A 22,649-nucleotide genomic window follows, 5' to 3' on the forward strand; every position below is an offset into this window, starting at 1 on the left:
TATTTTTTATTACAAATGTTTGCACTGTAAAAAACCAAAAGAAATAGTATTTTTCAATTCCCTCATTACAAGTACTATAGTGCACTCTCTTGATCATGAAAGTTGAACTTGTGGGAGATAATGTTGCCTCCTTCTTGTTTACAATGTCACGTGAAAGTCAGAAAAGGCATTCGCATGGCACAGTTGTAGCCAGCGTCGCAAGATATTTACGTGCCAGATGCACTAAAGATTCATATGTCCCTTCTTGTTTCAACCACCATTGCAAGGACATGCGTCGATGCTTATCACGGGTTCTGCTGGATAACAATCCAAAGCAGTGCGGACTGGTGCATGTTCATTTTCATCATCTGAGTCAGATGCCACCAGCAGATGGTTGAATTTCTTTTTTAGTGGTTTGGGTTCTGTAGTTTCCTCATCAGAGTGTTGCTCTTTTAAGACTTCTGAGACCATGCTCCACACCTTGTCCTGCTCAGATTTTGGAAGGCACTTCAGATTCTTAAACCTTGGGTTGAGTGCTGTAGCTATTTTTAGAAATTTCACATTGGTAACTTCTTTGAGTTTTATGAAATCTGAAGTGAAAGAGTTCTTAAAATGAACAACATGTGCTGGGTCATCATCCAAGACTGCCATAACATGAAATATATGGCAGAATGCAGGTAAAACAGAGCAGGAGACATACAGTTCTCCCCCCAGGAGTTCAGTCACAAATTTAATTAATACATTACTTTTTTAACTAGCGTCATCAGGATGGAAGCATGTTCTTTGGAATGGTGGCCGAAGCATGAAGGGGCATTCAAATGTTTAGCATATGTGACATGTAAATACCTTGCAGTGCTGGCTACAAAAGTGTAATTCAAATGCCTGGTCTCACTTTCAGGTGACATTGTAAATAAGAAGCGGGCAGCATTATCTCCTGTAAACAAACTTGTTTGTCTTAGCAATTGGCTGAACAAGAAGTAGGACCGAGTGGACTTGTAGGCTCTAAAATTTTACTTTGTTTTGTTTTTGAGTGCAGTTATGTAACCAAAAAATCTACATTTGTAAGCTGCACTTTCATGATAAAGAGAATGCACTACAGGACTTGTATGAGATGAACTGAAAAGTAGTATTTCTTTTAGCATTTTTACAGTGTAAACATTTGTAATAAAAATAATATAAAGTGAGAACTGTACACTCTATATACTGTTGTAATTGAAATCAATATATTTGAAAATGTAGAAAAACATCCACAAATATTTAATAAATTTCAATTGGTATTCTATTGTTTAACAGTGCGACTGAAGCTGTGATTAATCCTGATTGATTTTTTTTGAGTTAATTGTGTGATTTAAGTGCGATTAATCGACAGTCCTAGTTTTTGCACACCAGAATATTTAGAGGTTTCAAATTTGCCAGTCACTAATCGCACTTAGTATTTTATCTCCAGACACAAATCCTAGTACTTTATCAATACGGGACTGTGCACATATTCCTCTCAGACATATACAAAAATCCAGTACCTTATACTCAAGATGCTTTTTCATTTTATTTTCCCTTATGTAGTAATCCTGATTACACTTTGCGGCTGTTATGGCACGGGGGCAGTGAGTAAACATGTGACTGATGATTTAGCTAATCAGAACTTAATTATATCAAACACAGAAGCACCAGGAGAAGAGGTGATGGTGAGTTGTGTGTGTATTTATTTAACTGTAGGAACATGTAATGAAGATATTGTAGTTAACACAGTATGACATGGAGACGCTTTGCAAATTTGTGAATCAGCGAGTAAGTGAAATAATAAAAAGCTAGGATAATGCATTAGTAAATGTATTCATTTGAAAAGCATGGTTTAATTTTTAAATAGAGGGATGGGTTAAATAGGAAAAGGAGCATGGGGCTCAACTCTTGATGAGGTGGGGGTATAGCAGAGGGAGACCCGGACAGGCTGTGTGGACATAGACAAAAGAGTCTCATAACTAGGACACACTCTCCTCCATAACCTGGAATTAAATCCAGAAATCCTGAGTCCTTACACATTCCCCTGCTGTAAGCAAGTATATGAGAAATGCACTGGCAAATTCTCCCTCTCCCCCACCTTTGGTGGCTGGTCCGTACAGGGGATAACGGCGTGTAACTGCTATCAGTTACTCTGTTAGCTCAGATGGTTAAAAGAACATTTAAAGTTGTAAAATCAAGCACTCAAGTTTGAAAATGCCAGAATTGCAAGGGGAACATTCATTTGGCAAAATGGCAAAGTCACTAAACACCTGAAAAAAGAAAAGGAGTACTTGTGGCACCTTAGAGACTAACCAATTTATTTGAGCATGAGCTTTCGTGAGCTACAGCTCACTTCATCGGATGCATACCGTGGAAACTGCAGCAGACTTTATATACACACAGAGAATATGAAACAATACCTCCTCCCGGCCCACTGTCCTGCTGGTATACCGTGGAAACTGCAGCAGACTTTATATACACACAGAGAATATGAAACAATACCTCCTCCCGGCCCACTGTCCTGCTGGTACAGTGGGCCGGGAGGAGGTATTGTTTCATATTCTCTGTGTGTATATAAAGTCTGCTGCAGTTTCCACGGTATGCATCCGATGAAGTGAGCTGTAGCTCACGAAAGCTCATGCTCAAATAAATTGGTTAGTCTCTAAGGTGCCACAAGTACTCCTTTTCTTTTTGCGAATACAGACTAACACGGCTGTTACTCTGAAACCTAAACACCTGAAGCATCTTAAAGCTGGGCTCATGCTGCTGTAGTAGCACGGCTACCACCATGGGAACACCTAGGAGCTGCCAGAGCAGTTGTGCCATTGGAGATAGGAAAAAAGAGCCAAGACTCATCCCTGACCTGACACAGTTTCAGTAATCTGCAACACCCGCACTTTCCAGGAGGGAAGGGGCGCAGAGAGGAGAAGAAAAACCTGACCAGGTTCTCCTCTTCCCCCTCCAAAAAAAATCAAAAACCCTAAATTGCCATGGCTTAGCCTAGTTCCCCTTCTTGGGACACTATATGCAGGGAAGGAGCTCCCCAAACTGATTGTGTGAGTGGAGGGATGAGTTGGAGGGGAGGTGAGAACTGAGCCAGGGCTCTCCACACCCAGCCACCCTCAGACTCAGTCTATCCCCCTCTGTGGAATAAGTCTTCTGCTGCTACCTAATGTTTGCTCAAGTAATATCAGTCCATGCTGAAGGCTCTGGATTCAAATCATAATCATGCATTATTAGGGTGTATGGTGAGGTGTTACAGTAGCAGTTTTTTCCTATTAAAAATTTAATGACATTAAAAATGTTAAAATGTTACTTAGGTTTCAAAAAGTTAGGAAATGTCAGATTTATGATTGCCTGTGTAACTTTAAACTGGCCTCCTTGTGCCTAGGCATTGCAAAAGTCTTTAATTATGTGATCATATACAATTTTTTTCTACAGGACTCCAGCCTCATTCAGTGCAAAGACTGAAATGCCCAAGGGAACAGAATGAAGGTTGCACAAGCAACTATAAATTTGGCTTTGCAACTTTAGTGCTTGACTTTACAACCTAACATTATTTTATTTATGTATATTTTATTTATGTAACTTTATAGTATACTAGCAAATGATCTATAATATGAAAGTATCTGAGTGCTTTTCGCTTCTCAAAGTAGTCCTTGTAAGAGGCTCTCTAAACTATGTGCATATAAAGGCCATCAACTGCCCATGATTTATGCACAAACTTCTTTTAGGCATCAGTGAGAGTGCTGAGCATGGATTCAGTACAATACTGTATGCACACAGAATGAGACATTTCAGTTTAAGCACTGACCGTTTCCAAGTCTTGTATCCTTTTTGAAGTGATATGTCCGAAAGCAAAGGTGATAAAGAAAAGGAAATATTTCTTTGTTAGAAAAATTTACACCTGGAGTATTTTGGTAAGATTTTCCCCCCCCACCCCCACTATTATCTTTGCTTTTAGGATCCAAATATAATTCCTCTACAAGCTGCAACTGTAAATTCTTGTGATCAAGGGGTTGGCATGGGCACAATAAGACATGAAGTAAAAACTGGGGGACAGAGTTTTGAAATGTCCAAAGGAGGACATCAGACCGTGGAATCAGTCAGGGGATATGGACAGTCCACGATGGAACAAGGCAGATACTCATGCTCAGAATGGCAGAATTTCATGCATTCTCGTCTAGGTGAAGTAAGTATTTTAATATTTGTCTCCAGTATCCTGCTGTTTGAAATTACGACAGTTCCCATTCCTTCCCCCCCGACCCCCATGCATGATTGTTAGACCACTTATTGAACAAAACGAAGACAATCATTTAACTATCTCCAATTACCTCCAAAGAGAAACACACCAAAACAGTTTTTAAGCAGAACTATTACTTTCCATTTAGAACGAGACTGGTGTGTGTGTGTGTGTGTGTGTGCACAGATGTACTTGCTTTTGGTCTAACTGTCCATTGTACTGATTTTATCTAAATGCTTCCAAGTGATAAAATTTAAGGCCTGATGTATGTGGTGGACGTATTGCTGTGCAACATTAGAAAATGTATGTACACCATGAACTGAAAACCCAAGTTTTATGTATAGGGCTCTACCAGTTTCCCGGCTGTGAAAAATGTGTCACGGACGCTGAAATAAGCCCTTCCCTGTGACTCTGATCTTCCCATGCTACTGGGAGTGCTCCAGGCTGGGGAGTGACAGGACTTGTCCATCCCCTGCACGGCTGCTCAGGGAAGGGAGAAATGAGATCAGACCCACCTCCTGGGTACCTTTTGGGTTGGGACCCCCATGGTTACAACACCATGAAATTTCAGATGTAAACATCTGAAAACATAAAGTTGACCAATTTTAAAATTCTCTGGCTGTGAAATTGATCAAAATGGACTGTGAATTTGGTAGGGCCGTATTTGTGTAAATCATGCTTTTAATCTTGTTTTCAAATGGATTTAATTGTTTAACAGGTTTCTTCACATTTTATTGTGTGTGATCACTAGAAAATGATTTTTGTTAAATACTTATTTTATAGTATGAATGATATAGACCAATCATGTGCATTTTTTGTATGTAGGAACCCATTAGAGGACACACTCTGATTAAAAATTAAACAATGAAAGGTAAATCAAAAATTATTTTTATGCCATATGTTTAGGATAACAGTTTAAGAAAACTAATAGTATGTTTTTTCTTTTTATGCAGAAGGTGTATATGTGCAGACAGGATGAAGAAAATAAGCATTCTGAAGACTATGTCCTTCCATATAACTATGAAGGAAGAGGATCATTGGCTGGTTCTGTAGGCTGCTGCAGTGATCAGCAAGAAGAGGAGATGCTTGACTTTTTAGATCAGCTGGAACCCAAGTTTAGGACATTAGCAGAAACATGTGTAAAGAGATAAATGTGCCTGTCAGAGTACTGAAATCTGTAAATAAATGGTATTGTCGTGCTTCTCAGAGGATAGATATTTTTAAACTTGAATGTAGCCGATTCTGTGTTTTATTTTTTTGTTTTTTTTCTTCCTTCTTGCTAAGGGAAGTGGTTTACAAAATATATTTAGGGTTGTTATAAGGATGTAAATCCTGCATTAATTCAGCAGTATATAATAGATTTTTGACCTGTACTCATTACCTATGCTTTAAAGTTTATATCTTAGGTGTTTCTTTTAAAATGATGTGAATACAATAATATTGCATTCTACTTAGCATTGTATTTTCTATTGTGTTTACTTTTAATACAAGACTTAGTGTATTCCTTATTTTAAGTATTCAAATTTTTTCTTCTGTTTGGCTTGAGAGGTGGAAAGCTTTATTTCATTCATCCTTTTTCTTAGGAAAAAATAGTGTATATCAAAATAACTAGTTTTAATGTCTTAGCTGTACAAATTGAGATCCAAGACTTAAATTTTACAAGTAAAATTTCAGACCAAGATACTAGAGGATTACATTGGAAGAAATTTTGTTGGATGGAAAACAAAAAGAAAAATGAAAAACCAGTATGTATTGTATATACGTTACAATATTCAAAAATATATTTCCTCCTATTGGACTAGTGCCCACCAAATGTACTATCCCAAGGGATGTAGATAAGTATTGTATGTAAGTACTTTAAGTAATACACTTGGAGATCATGAATTCAGCATATAGGGATAACTATTGTAATGCAAATGAAGTACAATAGACACCATATCTTGAACTCCAAGAGCATTACTTATCGTCTTGTTCTAGATATAATTTGTTCCTCAGCTGTTTGAGCTTCACTATAACCACATCAGAGATGGTGAATATTTCCTAAAGTTTTATACAATGTGGCTACTCATGCCTACTGTAAAATTCAGGTTAGGTCTGTGTCGCTGGAGAAAAAAGGACCCCAAGGCAAAGGAGGCAGTGACAGCTTTATTTTTAATCGTATTATGGAATCGGTCATTTCTTTCTGTGAGCAGAACTGACAAAATATAGCATAAAACTGGACACAGACGGCATTGACGAATTTTTCTTTAAAAAAATTCAAGTATGATGCCCACTGTTGTGGACGGTAAATATCCTACTATTTATTAATATGAGGAGTTTACAAATATAGACCCTTTAGGAAAATGAACAATTATATTGCACAAGCATAATTAAAGTTGACATATTAAAATACTTTAACACTGTATATAAGATTGTGACCTCATGATTGTGATAGTAAGATATAAACCACCAGTTCCTGAATTCAGTAAGTCTTCAGCTGGTTAATATTTGCTATACTGGGTAAATTATTCATCTTTTCTGTGCTCCCAAGATTCTTTTGTGCATTAAATAAATTTCCCTTTTATTATTTAAAAAAAAGAGAAACTTAAGGGTCTTTTGTTTTTTTTTCTAATGCTGCTTTTCGGAGTTGCTCTGTAAACACGTGCCTTAGGATGGAAATTGTTTTTAACCTGTATTATATGATTTTTTTTTTTTTAAACAAGTTATCCATGACAAAGGGTCATGTTGCTCTGAGTCTGTGTGGAGAACTGCCATTGATGACCATGAGAATTCCACACATGAATACAAGTCAGTGCAAAACCCTAATTGTCTAAAGAATTGCAAAAGGTAGATACAAAGCTTTACACTTTAAGTAATATTTTATCTATCAGACTGTAAGTAGACTTCAGAATATTTCTAATAAGACCTAATTGTGATAGTCTTCACAAGGATGAAAATGTTCAAGGTATTCTAGATTATCAGTAGTGTGTTTCAGTGCAGCTGAATTTACACTGAGCAATGTCTGCTGCCAACACTAAAGGCAAGACCATCACTGACATCAAAGATTTTAATAAGATCGAAGGTATTCTGAACTAATCTTGTTACAGTAAAAGTAAATCCTGATGGCATTGCTACTCACCCACACCAGTGAGTTTCTTTGTATATTAAGGGCCAGGTCCTCAGCCAGTATAAATTTGGCATATCTCTATTGATGCAAATGGAGCTATGAGCCTCACACCAATTGAAGATGAGGCCCTAAGGGACTTAGTATTAGCCTCTCTGTTTTCATATACAGTATCTTCAATGTTAGGTGTAGATATTTTAAGATGACTTGATTTCCTCCCCCCTTTAGAATCTTTTATTTTTTTTAGCTATAAGAAAGCCTTTGACTCATGAGGGTCCATGGTAAATGTAACCACAAACAAAAACCCAACCCACCAGTCGTTTATAAAACACTGGATATAAAAAGTAAAATTCCAGAACTATGTTTTCATTATTCAAGAAGACACCAGAACAGTACTCTGTTTAAAAATCAGGGTCCAAAAATATTCATCCTTGGTGTGACTTAATTGAGTGTATTGGAGCCAAAAGCATGTTACCCATCTAATTTACATTCACCATTTATCCTGTTTGATTATTTTGTACATTTTTACTCAGCTTGGACAATTCAATTAAAATGAGTCAGTTTCACTTGTACATTGCTGCATGCATTGCTTGAATAGCAGGTGAATGTTTAAATCCAAATAAACCATTTTCCATTGACATTACTATTCATTTTTTGTCAAGTATTTTTGTTACTACCAAGCCTAAATGTGGTGCCATCGCTACCTAGTAGTGTTCCCATTACATTTGGTAACCTTATGCTAAAAACGGGAATAGCCTAAACTAGGAAAATAACTTTAAAATAGATTGTCTAATCTAATTTGAGAATTTGTATAAACCGTAAGATTTATAAATCTTAAAACACTTAACTATTAAAAAAAAATTGCACTAAGCACACATTATTTGAAAATGTATACTTCACTGATTGTTACTGTCTTGGATGACTTGTTCTCTCCAACTAGGTAATTTCAAAAACTGTCTAGTTGCATAAACATTATCTTGTTTAATGTCGTCTTTTAAAAAAATTGTACAACAGTGAGTAATAAAGTGGATTTTTGGAAAATAAAAAGACTGCAAAAGTAGTTCATTTCTTGAATACTAGAAAAAGAACCGATGTAGACCTGAAGTTGCTATAGATTTTAAGCCTTGTCCACACTGAACTAAGGACAGTGTTGCTAGAACCTTTTCTGTAACTACTGTGTCCAAGTGATATTTTTCCTGCGGAGATCTGCTCTAGTCAAACAATGCTATTTACTACTCCCTGGGATATTCTGTGCTAGATGTTTTTTTTCTTTTTTATAATTGTGACATCAGTTTCTTTTTATATTTATCAATTTAATTTCACAGTTGTGGGAAATTATTTAATGACAGTAGATGTTGAGATTCAAAAAGTTAAAGCTTTGTAACTGTTCAAACACAAATTCTCAACCTCATGTAAACATATACACAGTCAACAGACTTAAAGGTCTCAAGCAACTTTTTTTCTTAATTCTGTGAATTTTGATGATTAGCGGTGGAAATGTTTTTTAATCAGTTGTCGTGTGTATAGGTAAATTGACATTTACTGATAAATCTAATCCTTCCAAGCATCTGTAGCATAGATTGTGCTAGCCTGTAACATGGTCGTGTGTGGGAGGGGGGAATGAAACTCAGTTCACGCTCGTAAGGGAAGTGGAGATAGTAGCATGCCAGCAGCAACTGTATTTAAACATGGTGGTTGTTAGTACTACACTCCAAGGCTGTACACATTTATACAGTAGGTGACTTCATATGTGAACAGGCTATTGATTGCTGAAAGTATCAGATGGTACATAACACCTGATCATCCATAACCATTCTCACTAAAATCATTTAATTTCATTTTTTCCCACATATCCTTTGAGAATATCTCTTTGCACTTACCTTGTTTAATTAGAATATATTATATAAAACAAAAAATTGAAGGTCAAAATATGACTCGGAGCCCCTGGCTTGGGAAGAGCACCAGCTGCTCTGATGGCAGTGGAAGGATACATTACAGTTATGTCTATGTAAGGCATAATACCCCTAGGGATATTTTTAAGTAAGTGTGGCCTGCCCTACTCCCAGTACTCACCTTCTAGTACTTCTCTCTACAGACGTGGGGAGGGATAAGGTCCCAGCCACACTACTCCTCTACTCATGTAGGCCCTCTCTGGAGCGGTGATTACTGCTGGCAACACTAGCTGGCCCATTCTGGGCACTCCTGATTGGAGCACACGCATTATGGCATGGATATGCTGGGTGGAGGGGACTCTCCACATCTTCTCTTGCACTTGCACAAAACCAGATATAATTTGGCTTTAAGTTTACAATTTGGGTCATATGCCGTTCATTTGAGGGAACTGAGCAGTGGCAACACTACAGCCTGGACTGGACAGAAAAAACTGCACAAGGAGCTTGTAATTCATATTCTAGAATTGTAACATAGCTAGACATTTTGCCTGAAACATAACTCATTTTAAAAGGGGAGGAGGAACACGTGAAGAGAGAAAGAAGAACTAGTTTGATTTGATTTTAATAGGGCAAGCCATTGACCACAGTCCGATAGTTCAAATGAAGTTGTTTTTGCTAGAAAGATAAGAGATCATTTAATTTGTCAACAAAGCCAGAGTAGGCTTTGTAGTAAAATAAACTACAGTTTGATTACATGTTGCTGTTGTTACAAATTTCACTTTGATTTGATTTCGGAGGGAGATACTTTCAGACCAATATTTTGTTATAGCTCTGCAGTTGCAAACATAGCTGCTGCTACCAGAACCAGCCAGTTTAATTCACACACAGGAAGCATTAAAACCTATTTTTATATAAACTATACAGACAGACTTGGTTGACTTAAAAAAATCCATTTGAAAAATGCCTTGAACACAAAACATCCTGTTGCTTTTTCTAAAGCAGGGTCTTACAAATGCATACAGAATCTGCTAGCTTTCTTACTCTGGATCCACTGTCCGGTCTGGAGCTGAGCTAGAAGTGGTAAACATCAAGTCTGAGCAGGTTGAGAACGTGTGTACTCTTTGCTGACACAGTTGATTTAGAATCTAGGGCAGCTGATAGCATCACACTGGGAAGAAAGAGTTCCCAGTAAGAGTTGTGGGGATGAAGGCAGAGCACTCATATCAGAACTGGGTGGCCTAAATTTAGATAACGTAGTAATGAGCAAGTGTTGCTCAAAGCAGTGTGAAGTCAGCTTTAGACAAGCCATGTTGTGTATCCACTAGCTACAGCTCTGAGCGTGAGAGTCTCATAAAAAGTCTTTTAAAATATCCAAATTTATTTTTAAAATGTTTTCAGATTTGATTATCTAAATCAAAAAAAGACAATGGCAACTTTGCTGAGGCCTCTGAAAAAGCATTTTCCATCTCCAATTAAGTCTTTCTGCTTCCTTTGACTTAAATGGGACTTGGATCAATCCCTCATGCCAGACAAACAGAAATAGGGTAAAGGCTTTGAGAACAGAACTGGGACTGAGCAGAGCGTGGCTCTATCATAATCTTCCTTTATGTGCTAATATCTGTAGCACCTGCCAAAAGTAAAGGAAGCACTCAAAAAGTGCAACAATGAGTGAGGAAGGGGAATCTCAGAGGATGGCTTTCTGCCTATAAGTTCACCAGTGAATGCACAGAAATCAGATTTATCTCTACTTGTTTCTCAGTCTCCATTTCAGAGTCATGCAACCTGTTTCAAAAAGTGATTTGAAATTCCAACATCAGTACATGATGATTTCTGCTTGATGAGATTCAACACTTGTCCTGAACGTTGTTTTGCTGCTACAGGGAAGCCGCCTCTTGCTGTTCAAACATGTTTTACTAACATGATTTAACTGGCTCTAATCAGAATGATTATACTACTAAAATTCCTAAGGAACAGTGATTGCAAAATTTCTTTCAACATGACTAATTCACGAACAAGATAGAACATAAATGTAATAGAACAAACTAGGGATACATTGCGCAACTGATGTTGACTATTGTCATGTGTTAATTAATTTAAAGTAATTACAAGGGTGGTTAGCCAAGACAGAGAAGAATAAAGAGGGAGAGATGAGATTGTTTGAGATGAAACATGCCAATCAAGAAATATGCAGGAAAGCTGAACTAGCCTTCACACATCGTGGTGAAGGCTTCCTCATGCAAACACTCAGTAAGAGGCAAATTGACAGTGTTTCCCGAAATAAGTAAGTGTTGGGAGGATAGGAGGGACTGAATTATTCAATGCCACTCTCTAGGTCAATTCACTTAAAAGCTCTCTCTCTCTTTGATTAAATAAACATGTTTTATCTTTTAGTCTAAAACAATCTATTACTGTGTTCGACTTGAAGTGATTATTAATGCCAGTTAAAGCAAGAAGTTGTTGTGCTTTTGTCTCTTTATAGGAGCAATGGACCTTAATACTCCTCTGAATATTCCAGGAGGGGGTTGGGCATTTCAAGGAAGATAGTTTTGGGAAAATTTGGGACTGGGGGTGTGTTGGGATCACTTGGCCAGTAGTAACCCAGGCTGGTGGAGATGAGAGTGTTACTGTAGCTTCTGGCATCAGCGTTGCTGCACGATGGCTGCTCAACACACAGACATTGAGTGCATGCTTGTGTGCTGGCTGGGAGCATCCAGACAGGGAGCTACAGCAGCAGAGCACTGTAAGGCACTCAGAGTTACAGGACAAGCAGTGACACAACCTCTCACTGGTTTGAATTGCACCCTGACATGTAACCGTATCAGTCCAGTTCCGAATAGAAAATAGCCATACAATAACACCCCACTGTGGGTAGCTTTGTTGACAGTTCCAGCCCAGAACCCAAGCACTGAATGTACATAGGGACAGCATTACCTTCACACCCTAAAAGTAGTTCTTCCAGATTGGGGCTGAGCCACATTTGTGGGATGAGATAGCATGGCTTATCTTCTCTGACACAGCCTGAGCTGTACCTGTTCTGTGGAGAAATACTAGATTAATTTCATCGTCAGGGCTGTCAGTCAACACCTTTACATAAGCCCATACAGATTTAAAAGAACGAAAACATGGAGCAATAGAGTGCCAGCATGTAGTTCCCTTTTACACTGTCACTGATTTGTTATCTATTCATTCACTCTAAGTAAGAATAAATCTGTAGCTCATGACTGATACAATTCCCATATTCAAAACAAGAGATATTTTTACATTACTGTTTTAGTATAAAACATAAGAATGCCCATACTGGGTCAAACCAATGGTCGATCTAGCCCAGTATCCTGTCATCCGACAGTGGCCAATGCCAGGTGCCCCAGAGGGAATCATCAAGTAATCCATCCCCTGTCACCCATTCCCAGCTTCTGGCAAACAGAGGCTAGGGACACCATCCCTGCCCAACCTGAGTAATAGCCATTGATGGACCTATCCTCCATGTACTTATCTAGTTCGTTTTTGTAACCCTGTTATAGTCTTCGCCTTCACAACATCCTCTGGCAAAGAGTTGCACAGGTTGACTGTGTGTTGTGGGAAGAAATACTTCCTTTGTTTGCTTTTTATACTTAAAACAATGCGTGATTATATACAAATGTATGGCTATGGGATTATTTGTTAATTATTTCCCTCAAGGAAAGACCTAACATTTCTTGTAGGGCTTTAAAAAAAGAAAGACAGAAAAGGCGAAAAGAAAAAGAAGGGAGAAAGAAAAGGAGCAAAGAGAAAAGGAAAGAAAAAAAGAAGCGAGAAAAGAGATATGAAATGGGTAGTTTAAACCTCTTCTTTGAGAGTTTGTTGCCTACTCTGAAATTGTTTCAGGTAGCTCAGGACAGATTTATATTAAAGATAAGCAAAACTGGAATTTCCTAAAAAGCTTTAAAAAATATTACCATAAATCAAAACTCACTCCATATACCTTTACCTGCAATTTTCCTGAAAACATATTGTCCAGTTTCAGGCGCCTTGAAAGAGAGCATTGCAGAAAAATAATACAGGTATATACATACAGAAGTCAAACCCCTCCCCCCACCCCCGAGTTATTCCCCATTTAAAAAAAAAAACAAAAAACACTACTAAAGCCGAGGCGTTCAGCAAAGCTACTGTTTGTTCTACAAATCTGGGAAAGATTGAGACCTTGAGCTTGTCCCCAAGGAGACTCAGTGTGCAGCAAGCCAGGGTGTGAATGTACAACACACTAACCTGCTGCACACAGTTGTCATGCAGACCCTGCTTCTGCACACTGAAAGCTCTGTAGTGCACTTTGATATACTCTCGTTTCATACAGCAGTTGGTTAAAAGACACTACACAACTTTTAGCTCATAGTAGCATAGTAGGGTCCACACGGCCAGTTAGAATGGAACACGCTGGTGTGTGGCAGATTTACACCCTGGCTTTCCATGCACTAACTGACCCTGTAGACAAGTCCATTATGTCTCACCCTGCATAAGGGTCACTCAGCTATGCATGGCCTCATGTGCAGCCCAGAAGAGGAACTGGGTGGGGTGGGATCATCTATTGGCCCACAACATCAATGGATGATTTCTTCCTCTGAGCCAGTCCATCACATGCTCTTCCTTCCTCCCTTTCTCCAGGCACAGACTGGCAATGTGGGGAGGTAGCACCGGAAAAGCCTTATTCCCTTTTCTCCCCTGCATGGCAGCACAGAAAAAGTCATAATCTTGCCCACAGCCTCTCCCCCCATATAGGGTAACATATTCTTGAACCATCCAAAATAATAAAATATACGCAGTGCTGCTAACTCTGGTGATGTTTCATGTTTTTCTTAAAGCCCAACCTCCTTGAGTCATATGATCACATTAGCTCTTAGTCAATAAAAATTAGTGAGTGAACCCTAAAGCCTCAAACCAGAAGGTACATAAAAATTAGTTTTAAAAATCTCATTTTGGGGGTGGGGGTTGGGAGGTCTGACATGTTTTTTGAACAATTAGAGATTGGCAATATCGTATATGGTTTGAAAACTGGCAAAAGGATTGTGATTACAGTGGCAAACATATATGTTCCTATTGATGGGGTAGATTGTTTAGTGGTATACACCTATATTGTGTTAGGGCCTATCTCATTTAATAATGTAGCCTGATCAATTATAGCAAGTGTGTGTAACAGAGTTATTATAATTATTTTAAACACAGCTTCTTTCCCCAGAGGTGGCTACTTAGAAGATTCTTGTAATTCTTGATGGGGACTGATTGATTGACTGATTGGGGTTGATGAGCCAGATGACAGAAATAAGTACAAGCTTTACTTAACATTCAAATAAGTCCACTCATCAATATAACTAAACAGATTAAAGCTACAAACAGAGAGAGAGAGCTCTTAGAATTATAGGCATACTTACATACTCCTAAGGCTTATGGAAAACGAAAACAGAAGAAGTTGGTCGGTGGAGCTCATCAGAGGGCTGGGCCCAAACTAGTTAACATCATTTCAGGACCCTGACAATCCCAAATTTAGGGACCTGATTAAGAATCTTTTATACTCTTTGTTTATGTAGCTACTTGGATGTATAACTATATTTACCCATGTTTTGTGACCAAAATAAGGTTTGTACCTGCCCATTTCCCATTTCCGTCCATAATTTTACTTCTGATCACTAACCATTTGCGTCAATCAATTTCTTAATAAATCATATACGTTGATGTGGCCTAATTACTATATTGCAAAAGGCCCCAAACTGTGTCCCGGTTTCAAGATAACTGTTGCAAGCTTGTGTTGTACCTGCCCTTCTAGTCACTTGTTTGCTTCACAGAATGAGAAAGCATAATCCATGGCCAAGGTTATGCCCTTGGGCCTTGTTTGGTTCATTTAAAATAAATCCTTAACATGAATTTATCACACTAGGCCTCACACTAGTACAACATGCCTTTATATCATAGCAAAGCTTAGCAACACAATTATTTGTGTCATCCTACTTGCTCCCAGCATATTTCAAGCTAACAGACATTCAAATCTATCAGTATTATACCCCTCCAGTGGTTTTACAGAGGTGTCACAGGGATTTAGGTCAACAATAACTCCCCTAAGGATCTGGACGAGGAGGTCAATAATTAGCACATTAATGAAACCTACAGATTATAGACCAGATCCAATACCCACTGAAGACAAACAGGTGTCTCAGGAGTTGCTTTTAAAAGAATATGAATAGTTAAAAGTTTTAGGGAACAGGGAGGAAGACTCACAGAGGCCCAAATCCACAAAGATATTTAAGCTCCTAACTTCACTTGAAGTTAGGGGCCTAAATATCTTTGTGGCTCTACACTTAAATATCTTGCACAGTGCTGAGTTGTGAGAGGGAAGTGAGATTTGCACTATGCCCAAAGACAGGTATTATGCATTTTAAATGGTCTAATCCAGTGGTTCTCAAAGACGGTCCACCACTTGTTCAGGGAAAGCCCCGGGCAGGCCGGACCGGTTTGTTTACCTACCACGTCTGCAGGTTTGGCCGATCGCGGGTCCCACTGGCCGTGGTTCGCCGCTCCTGGCCAATGGGGGCTGCGGGAAGTGACGCGGGCCAAAGGACGTGCTGGCCACCCTTCCCGCAGCCCCCATTGGCCTGGAGCGGTGAACCGTGGCCAGTGGGAGCCGCGATTGGCTGAACCTGTGGACGCAGCAGGTAAACAAACTGGCCCGGCCCGCCCGGGGCTTTCTCTGAACAAGCGGCGGACCGGCTTTGAGAACCACTACATTGAGAGACAGATCCTCATCTACTATAAATCAACATAGTCCCAATGACTTATATGGAGCTACCCCTCTGAGGATTTAACTCTTGTTTATGTGCATTTTAGGCCACTGCTACTCCTTAAATAGGAATGGGTTTGGGTGGGAATGTGGGTACTTCTCTTGATGAATTGGAGAGTTGTCTTTGAGGAAATAGTTACAAGAAGATTATGAAATGTAATTCTTCAGAGCCATGTGAAATTAATCAGCAAAAAAGGAATTAATTGCTAAATCACTATTATAACAGAAATGGGACAACTCTGTAGGTACCTAACCTCACTCGCTTGGGACCTACATTTTTCAGAGTAAAAGTTCCCTAGGCCCCTATTTTCCTGCCTTTGAGCATGTTCACTGCTGCCTACCTGCCTCCTAAGCCCCAGAATGATCTACAAACTGGGGGAAGACTGGCATTCAGCCTGCTAAGTCATGTATGGGGCCTGCAGGGCTAAAAGTAAAGTGCTGATGGTTGGCTAGGACTGGACCCTGTGAAGGAAGGGCAGGAGGGAGCGTGGTTCTCGGAGCCTGGGCTCCAGCTGGAGCCTGAATGTCTACACTGCTATTTTTAGCCCTGCAATCCAAGCCCCACAAACCCAAGTCAATTGACCTGGGCTCTGAGACTCGGTGCCATAAGTTTTCTCTGCAGTATAATATCCCCTTAGGAACCTTATTTTTATACACACACACTCACACACACACACACACACACACTAGACACTCGTTAGGAGCAACATATCAGTGCCCTTTTGCTATGTTGCTCCTAAGAGGTGTCACTGTTATGAGGAGTGTTGTCTGACCAAAGGTATATGAAGCTTTTAAGGGCATTTCAGAAGGGGTGGGGCAGCCATGTTGGGGGGGGGGAGGGGATGGTGGACCCCCAAGTTTGGGGGGAATGGGGAGCCTTAAGTTTGGTAGGGGAGGCCCCAGGCCACAAAATGCCTGAGCAAGCCCGGCTGCCAGGGACAAGCTGAGGATGCTCCCACTGACAGGGTCATGCTCCACTCTGGTGAGGGATGGATGGATGGCTGGGGAAGGCACCATGCACAGCATCCAATGGAGAGGGTGGGTGGCTTCCAGCACAGACAGTGGAGACAGGAGGAGGGAAGGGGGACAGGTCAGTGCCCTGAGGAGGGGGGTTCCCCGACCTCTCCCCCTCCACTGAAAAACAGCACACCTACACCCCGCCCCTGGCAACCGAGATGGACGGGGCACTCAGTGCATGGTGGGAGTCCCTGATACTCCCCACTGCAAAATAGCAACCCCCACCCCACTGCCTGTAAGCCAGAAACCAATGAAGGGAGGAGGAAACCTTCCAGCTGCACCTCCGCTGCTTCCCCTACCCCAACATCCCCCTCCCCCCGAGAAAAATCTCTCTCTTCCAGACCCACCCCTCAAAATTCCCCCTTCACAAGATCTTCCCACAGGTTCTGTCAGGCAGGGCAAGTGGATGGGGCTGCGTGCCCTGGAGATGTGCTGAAGATCCAGGAAGGGAGTGGAAAGACACTGTTGCAGAGGGCAACGGTCCTACATGCCCCCCTCCAATATCTACCTCTGGCTATGATGTCACAAATGTTGCTCTTATGTGGCAGCTTTGTTGTTGTTACCGAGTGGGCAATTCATGGTAGGGGAAAGTATTTCCAGGGGAAATGTTGCTTAAGGGTATCATTATGTATAAATGATCTGAAAAAAAGGGGGTAAACAGTGAGGTGGAAAAATTTGAAGATGATACAAAATTGTTCAAGTTAGTTAAGGCCAAAACTGACAGTGAAGAGTTACAAAGGGACTTCACAAGACTGGGTGACTGGGCAACAATATGGCAGATGAAATTCAGTGTTGATAAATGCTAAGAAATGCACATTGGAAAACATAATCCCAACTCCACCTACAAAATGATGGGGTCTACATTAGCTGTTGCCACTCAGGAAAGAGATCTTGGAGTCATTGTGGATAGTTCTCTGAAAACATCCACATGATGTGCAGCAGCAGCCAAAAAAGCAAACAGAATGTTAGGAACCATTAGGAAAGGGATAGATAATAAGACAGAAAATATCATAATGCCACACAATAAATCTATGGTACATCAACAACTTTAATACTGTGTGCAGTTCTGGTCACCCCATCTCAAAAAAGATATATTAGAAATGGAAAAGGTTCAGAAAAGGGCAACAAAAATTATTATGGGGGTGGAACAGCTTCTATATAAGGAGAGATTAAAAAGACTGGGACTTTCAGCTTGGAAGAGAGATGACTAAGAGAGGATATGATAAAGGTAAATAAAATTGTGACCAGTGTGAAGAAAGTGAATCAGAAGTTTTATTTAGTCCTTCCCATAACACAAGCAATAGGGAGCATCCAATTATTTTAAAAGGCAGCAGGTTTAAAACAAACAAAAGGAAGTACATCCTCACACAATGCACAGTCAGTCAACCTGTGGAACTCGTTGGCAGTGGATGTTGTGAAGGCCAAAACTATAATGGTGTTCAGAAAAGAACTAGATAAATTCATGGAGGCTAGGTCCATCAATGGCTACTAGCCAAGATGTACAAGGATGCAACCCCATGCTCTGACTGTCCTTAGCTTCTGATTTCCAGAAACTGGGAATGAGTGACAGGGAATGGATGATTGCCTGTTCTGTTCATTTCCTCTGGGGCACCTGGCATTGGCCACAGTCAGAAGGCAGGATACTGGGCTAGATGGAGCATTGGTCTGACCCAGTATGGCTGTTCTTACGTATGTTCTTACCCATCTCTCCCCATACACTGCACAGGGAGCCTAGGCACCTAGCTCAGCTTTGTGGATCATAGTGTTGTTCCTTTGATTTTCTATGCACCTCAACGTTAGGTGCTGTGATGCTCAGTGTTGCAATGCCTAAGTCCCTTCATGGATCCCCCCTGTCTGCCTTTACCTTATATACTCAGAGAGGGACAATCTTACCCTTAATTTGTATTCAACTTACATGGCAAACACACATGCTGGGTTTTCATAAATGATAATTACATACGTATCCAGTTATTGCAAAAAGGCTTAAATCAATATTGACAAACTGCATGGTTCTTATTTTCTTTCATGTTATTTTTCCCCAAAGGCAAGGATTTTTCCCCCCCTCCACATCAGTTGGATTCATTTATACTTTTTTCCTTTTCTAATATTTATATACGATAACTGTGAGCCTTCATGGTATTAATTTTCATAATTACGTGGCTTTCAAACAACTCCATTAATGTTTTAATTATTAAATGTTCTCACAAGTCAATTACAAAGTTGATTTTTTTCCGAAATTTCACTTCTCAATTAATTAACTGAGAAAATTTTATGTGCAGCAACTGAGCCAACTGAATTTGTTTTAAAGAAGAAAAACATCCATTATTAAGAATAAAAAAACTCTACTACCATAAAGACAACACAGTAACCATAATAAATAACTAGGGGAACATCAAAGGCTCATATCAATTAAGGCTTGAGAAGGAGCCAGTGTCTCCATAAGCAACATCCATTGAATCTACATGAAGAACTCCTGCCGAAGGCTAGATGGAGAGCTTAAAAGATCATAATACCCCTTCCTTTATTTATATTTATGCAAGTGCTAAACCAGGTGTCTATCTATATGCTCTAAGCATCCTTGAGTGAGCTTAAAATATATCACAATCTCTGAGTACAACAGTACAATTTAATATAACCCACCACTAATAAGTCACGCAACCAAGGACCTCAACTCCCCTTCCCCTTCAACAATTCCCCACTCACACAATCCTCACCACTCTACCCTAAATTTTCAAATGTTTGGGGAGGACGTATGATTATCTCAGTATGCCTTGAAGATCCCCAGATTCAGGCAATTTCAAATCAGTGGGAAATGAGTTATTCTAACCCTAAAGGGTCTCTCACGGAGAACACCTGACCACCAGTCCCTTCTCCTTTGTAATAATGGGGTTCCACCCTGAGTACCTCTGTTGATCTCAACTCTGCTAAGATGGTGTGATAAATGAAGTGGGAGGTAGCTCCCTTTGATGGACACCCAGCCAGCCAGCTAGCTGTAAAATCCCTCTTGGTAGCGGTTCTCTGCTTGCTTTACCTGTAAAGGGTTAAAAAGTCCCCCAGGTTTAAAAAAAAATAGGAAGTGGGCACCTGACCAAAAGAGCCAATGGGAAGGCTAGAATTTTTTAAAATTGGAAAAGAAGTTGTTCCTTTGTTGTCTGTTGTTCTCTCTAGGCTGCAGGGACACGGAGCAGCAATGCTATAAGCAGGAATGCTGTGTAAGGTTTGAACCAGGTATGAAAAATTATTTTCCATACCTAGCAGGATTTATTGGGACAGTGAATGTTTAGATAGATGCGATCAGGTTATTTCTTTATTTTGGCTTTTGGATCTCCTCTGTGTTAACCCCGGATGCTTTTGTTTGCTTGTAACCTTTAAGCTGAACCCCCAAGAAAGTTATTTTGGGAGCTTAATTTTTTGGAATTGCTCTTTTAAAATCTAGCAAAAGCCTAAGTTCCAGATGTATTTTCTTCCTTTTTGCTTTTAATAAAATATACATTTTTAAGAACAGGATTGGATTTTTGGTGTCCTAAGAAGTTTGTGCATATGCTGTTGGATTAGCTGGTGGCAACAGCTAAATTCCTTTGTTTTCTTTCTCAGCTCTTCCCCAGAGGGAGGGTGGGTTGAAAGGACTTGAGGGTACCCCACAGGGAGGAATTCCCAAGTGCTCCTTCCTGGGTCCTGGCTGCATTTGGGTGGTGGCAGCATTACCAAGCCAAAGTCATAGAAAAGCTGTAACCTTGGGAGTTTAATACAAGCCTGGAGTGGCCAGTATTAAGTTTTAGAATCCTTGCGGGCCCCCACCTTCTGCACTCGAAGTGCTAGAGTGGGGATTCAGCTGTGACAGATGCCATGGGTATCTGTAGTATCTCAGATCATTAGGTTCTAAGCCATTCAGGGTTTTATATGTTAAAGCCCACCCTAAAACTTTGTCCTGAAACCCATAGGCAGCTAGTGTAGAACAGGGATCACAGGTTTGATGAGCTCACAACAAGTTCAACAGAGATATGCAGTGTCAAACCAGATAACATGTAGGTGTGCAAAGGCGTGGAGGGGGCAGAACACTTGCCTTGAGGGCTGAATAGAATGATAAGTCCTGTAAGTGCAAAGTGCATGGTATCACAAAAACTGGGGCAGGAGGCAAGAGAGAGAGAGCCCTGAGAGAAAGGAGAAGGGAGTCATGGTGGAACGTTGATATCAAGCCAAGGGCTTACTGGAATTCAAAGAGACCATCCATTTAGATGGGAATCTTCACATTTACATTAAAATAGCCTATAGAAAATGTAGAAGGGATAAACCCCTCATGTTCCAGACTATAAGCCAAATTCTAACTGACAAGTGCTGGAGAGAAACTTCTCCTATTGGCAAATTATGCCACAACTGACCATGGGAGGCGTGTGTGTGTGTGTGGGGGGGAGGGTTCTACATCTTCCCCTAAAAGACTGGCTGTTGGAATGGGTAGCAGGATAAAGGTTTCCATGAAGAAGAAATGGCATACAGATGGTGTTGCCTGATCTTTTGATTGTGTATAAATTATATTAATTATTTAATAATTCTTAGTTAACACTCTGAGGTTTGATAGGTTCTTGTTCCATGATCAGGCCCATTATTATTAGAATTACTGTTCAGCTGGGAACCCCAACATGCGTGGTTGCAACACTCAGACTTAGGACACACCTTCTGTATTTGTAATGGTTTTTCTAATATAGTTAGCGAAGTGACAAACGCTCCAACCCAGCAAGGCAGATAGAGATAATAGAGAGTGTGCATCAGAGCATCTGTGTACTCACACAATCCCTTGCAAAACAACCTGAAGTGTTAGCCATTACCATCAGTATCATCCTCATCACCATAACCCTGGCTTTTCCCAAGAGCTACATCTCCCAAGGCACACATGCTGGGATACAACTTTTATAACGTGTAATGTCGATGCCATTATGCCTATTGCATATTCAGTAAAGGTTTTCATCCCCTTTTCCTTATTTGTAGTTCCTCACCCTATTAATGTTGTTATGCCCTTCTCCCACAAGCTACTACTCCTTTTATCTTAGGTTCATTAACATATGTGTCTATTAGCTACCATGGTATCCTTGTGGCTGGACATCTACTGATGTTCCTAACTTGAAAATATCTTAAGCTGGTATAAACTGGTATCCTGTGGTTATATGTCAGCAGTTTCATCATTACAGCATTTTGTGATATCTTATGATCTAGGGTTACTCCTGGTAAACTGCTTATGCTAAGGCTTTTTGGGACTTACGCCTTGGTTAGCTAAGGCTTGTAGGCTCATTGCATTACTACCTGTGCCTTACCTATAGGCTAAAAAGGGAGTGGGGTGTAGCTGAAACCCATGGAGGGGAGGTGGCATTGTGTACATCCTAGTGGAGGACAGGACCTGCTAAGACTTCTTATCATTTGGTTATATAGCTAAGCTTTTGGATGTTTATCTATGTTAAAATGAAGCTGAGCATTTCTTGTTTTGCTCTGCCTTTGTCTCCTTACTGTGCTACTATGTTTTTAATGTTCTCCTTCATCATATGGTTGTGATGCATTGCTAAATTTAATTACAGCCAGTCATTTGCAGGTTCAAAACAGCTGATCCAAAGATGGAGAGATATT

General features: G+C 40.1%; 1 protein-coding gene and 1 long non-coding RNA gene across 3 annotated transcripts in view; one reads left to right on the forward strand and one right to left on the reverse strand.

Annotated features, from left to right (window-relative positions):
- LOC311515390 (desmocollin-2-like) overlaps positions 1 to 8,372 on the forward strand; it is a 41,258-nt gene extending 32,886 nt beyond the window's left edge. The window contains exons 14-17 of one of the 2 annotated variants that reach the window (XM_084618396.1): positions 1,543 to 1,664; positions 3,944 to 4,171; positions 5,048 to 5,093; positions 5,176 to 5,304. In XM_084618396.1, coding sequence (XP_084474522.1) covers positions 1,543 to 1,664; positions 3,944 to 4,171; positions 5,048 to 5,083 — 386 coding nt within the window. In that variant the 3' untranslated portion in view covers positions 5,084 to 5,093; positions 5,176 to 5,304. Of the gene's footprint in view, positions 1 to 1,542; positions 1,665 to 3,943; positions 4,172 to 5,047; positions 5,094 to 5,175 lie in introns of both variants that reach the window. The other variant, XM_084618395.1, reaches the window with a different exon arrangement.
- Positions 1 to 22,649, reverse strand: part of LOC311515392 — a 94,194-nt gene that overhangs the window by 5,034 nt on the left and 66,511 nt on the right. The window contains exon 2 of the long non-coding RNA XR_014710125.1: positions 12,149 to 12,251. This is a non-coding gene — a long non-coding RNA (uncharacterized lncRNA). The remainder of the gene's footprint in view (positions 1 to 12,148; positions 12,252 to 22,649) is intronic.

Source organism: Lepidochelys olivacea (genome assembly GCF_965140295.1).
Source record: "Lepidochelys olivacea isolate rLepOli2 genome assembly, chromosome: 2".
NCBI classification, from domain to species: Eukaryota; Metazoa; Chordata; order Testudines; family Cheloniidae; genus Lepidochelys; species Lepidochelys olivacea.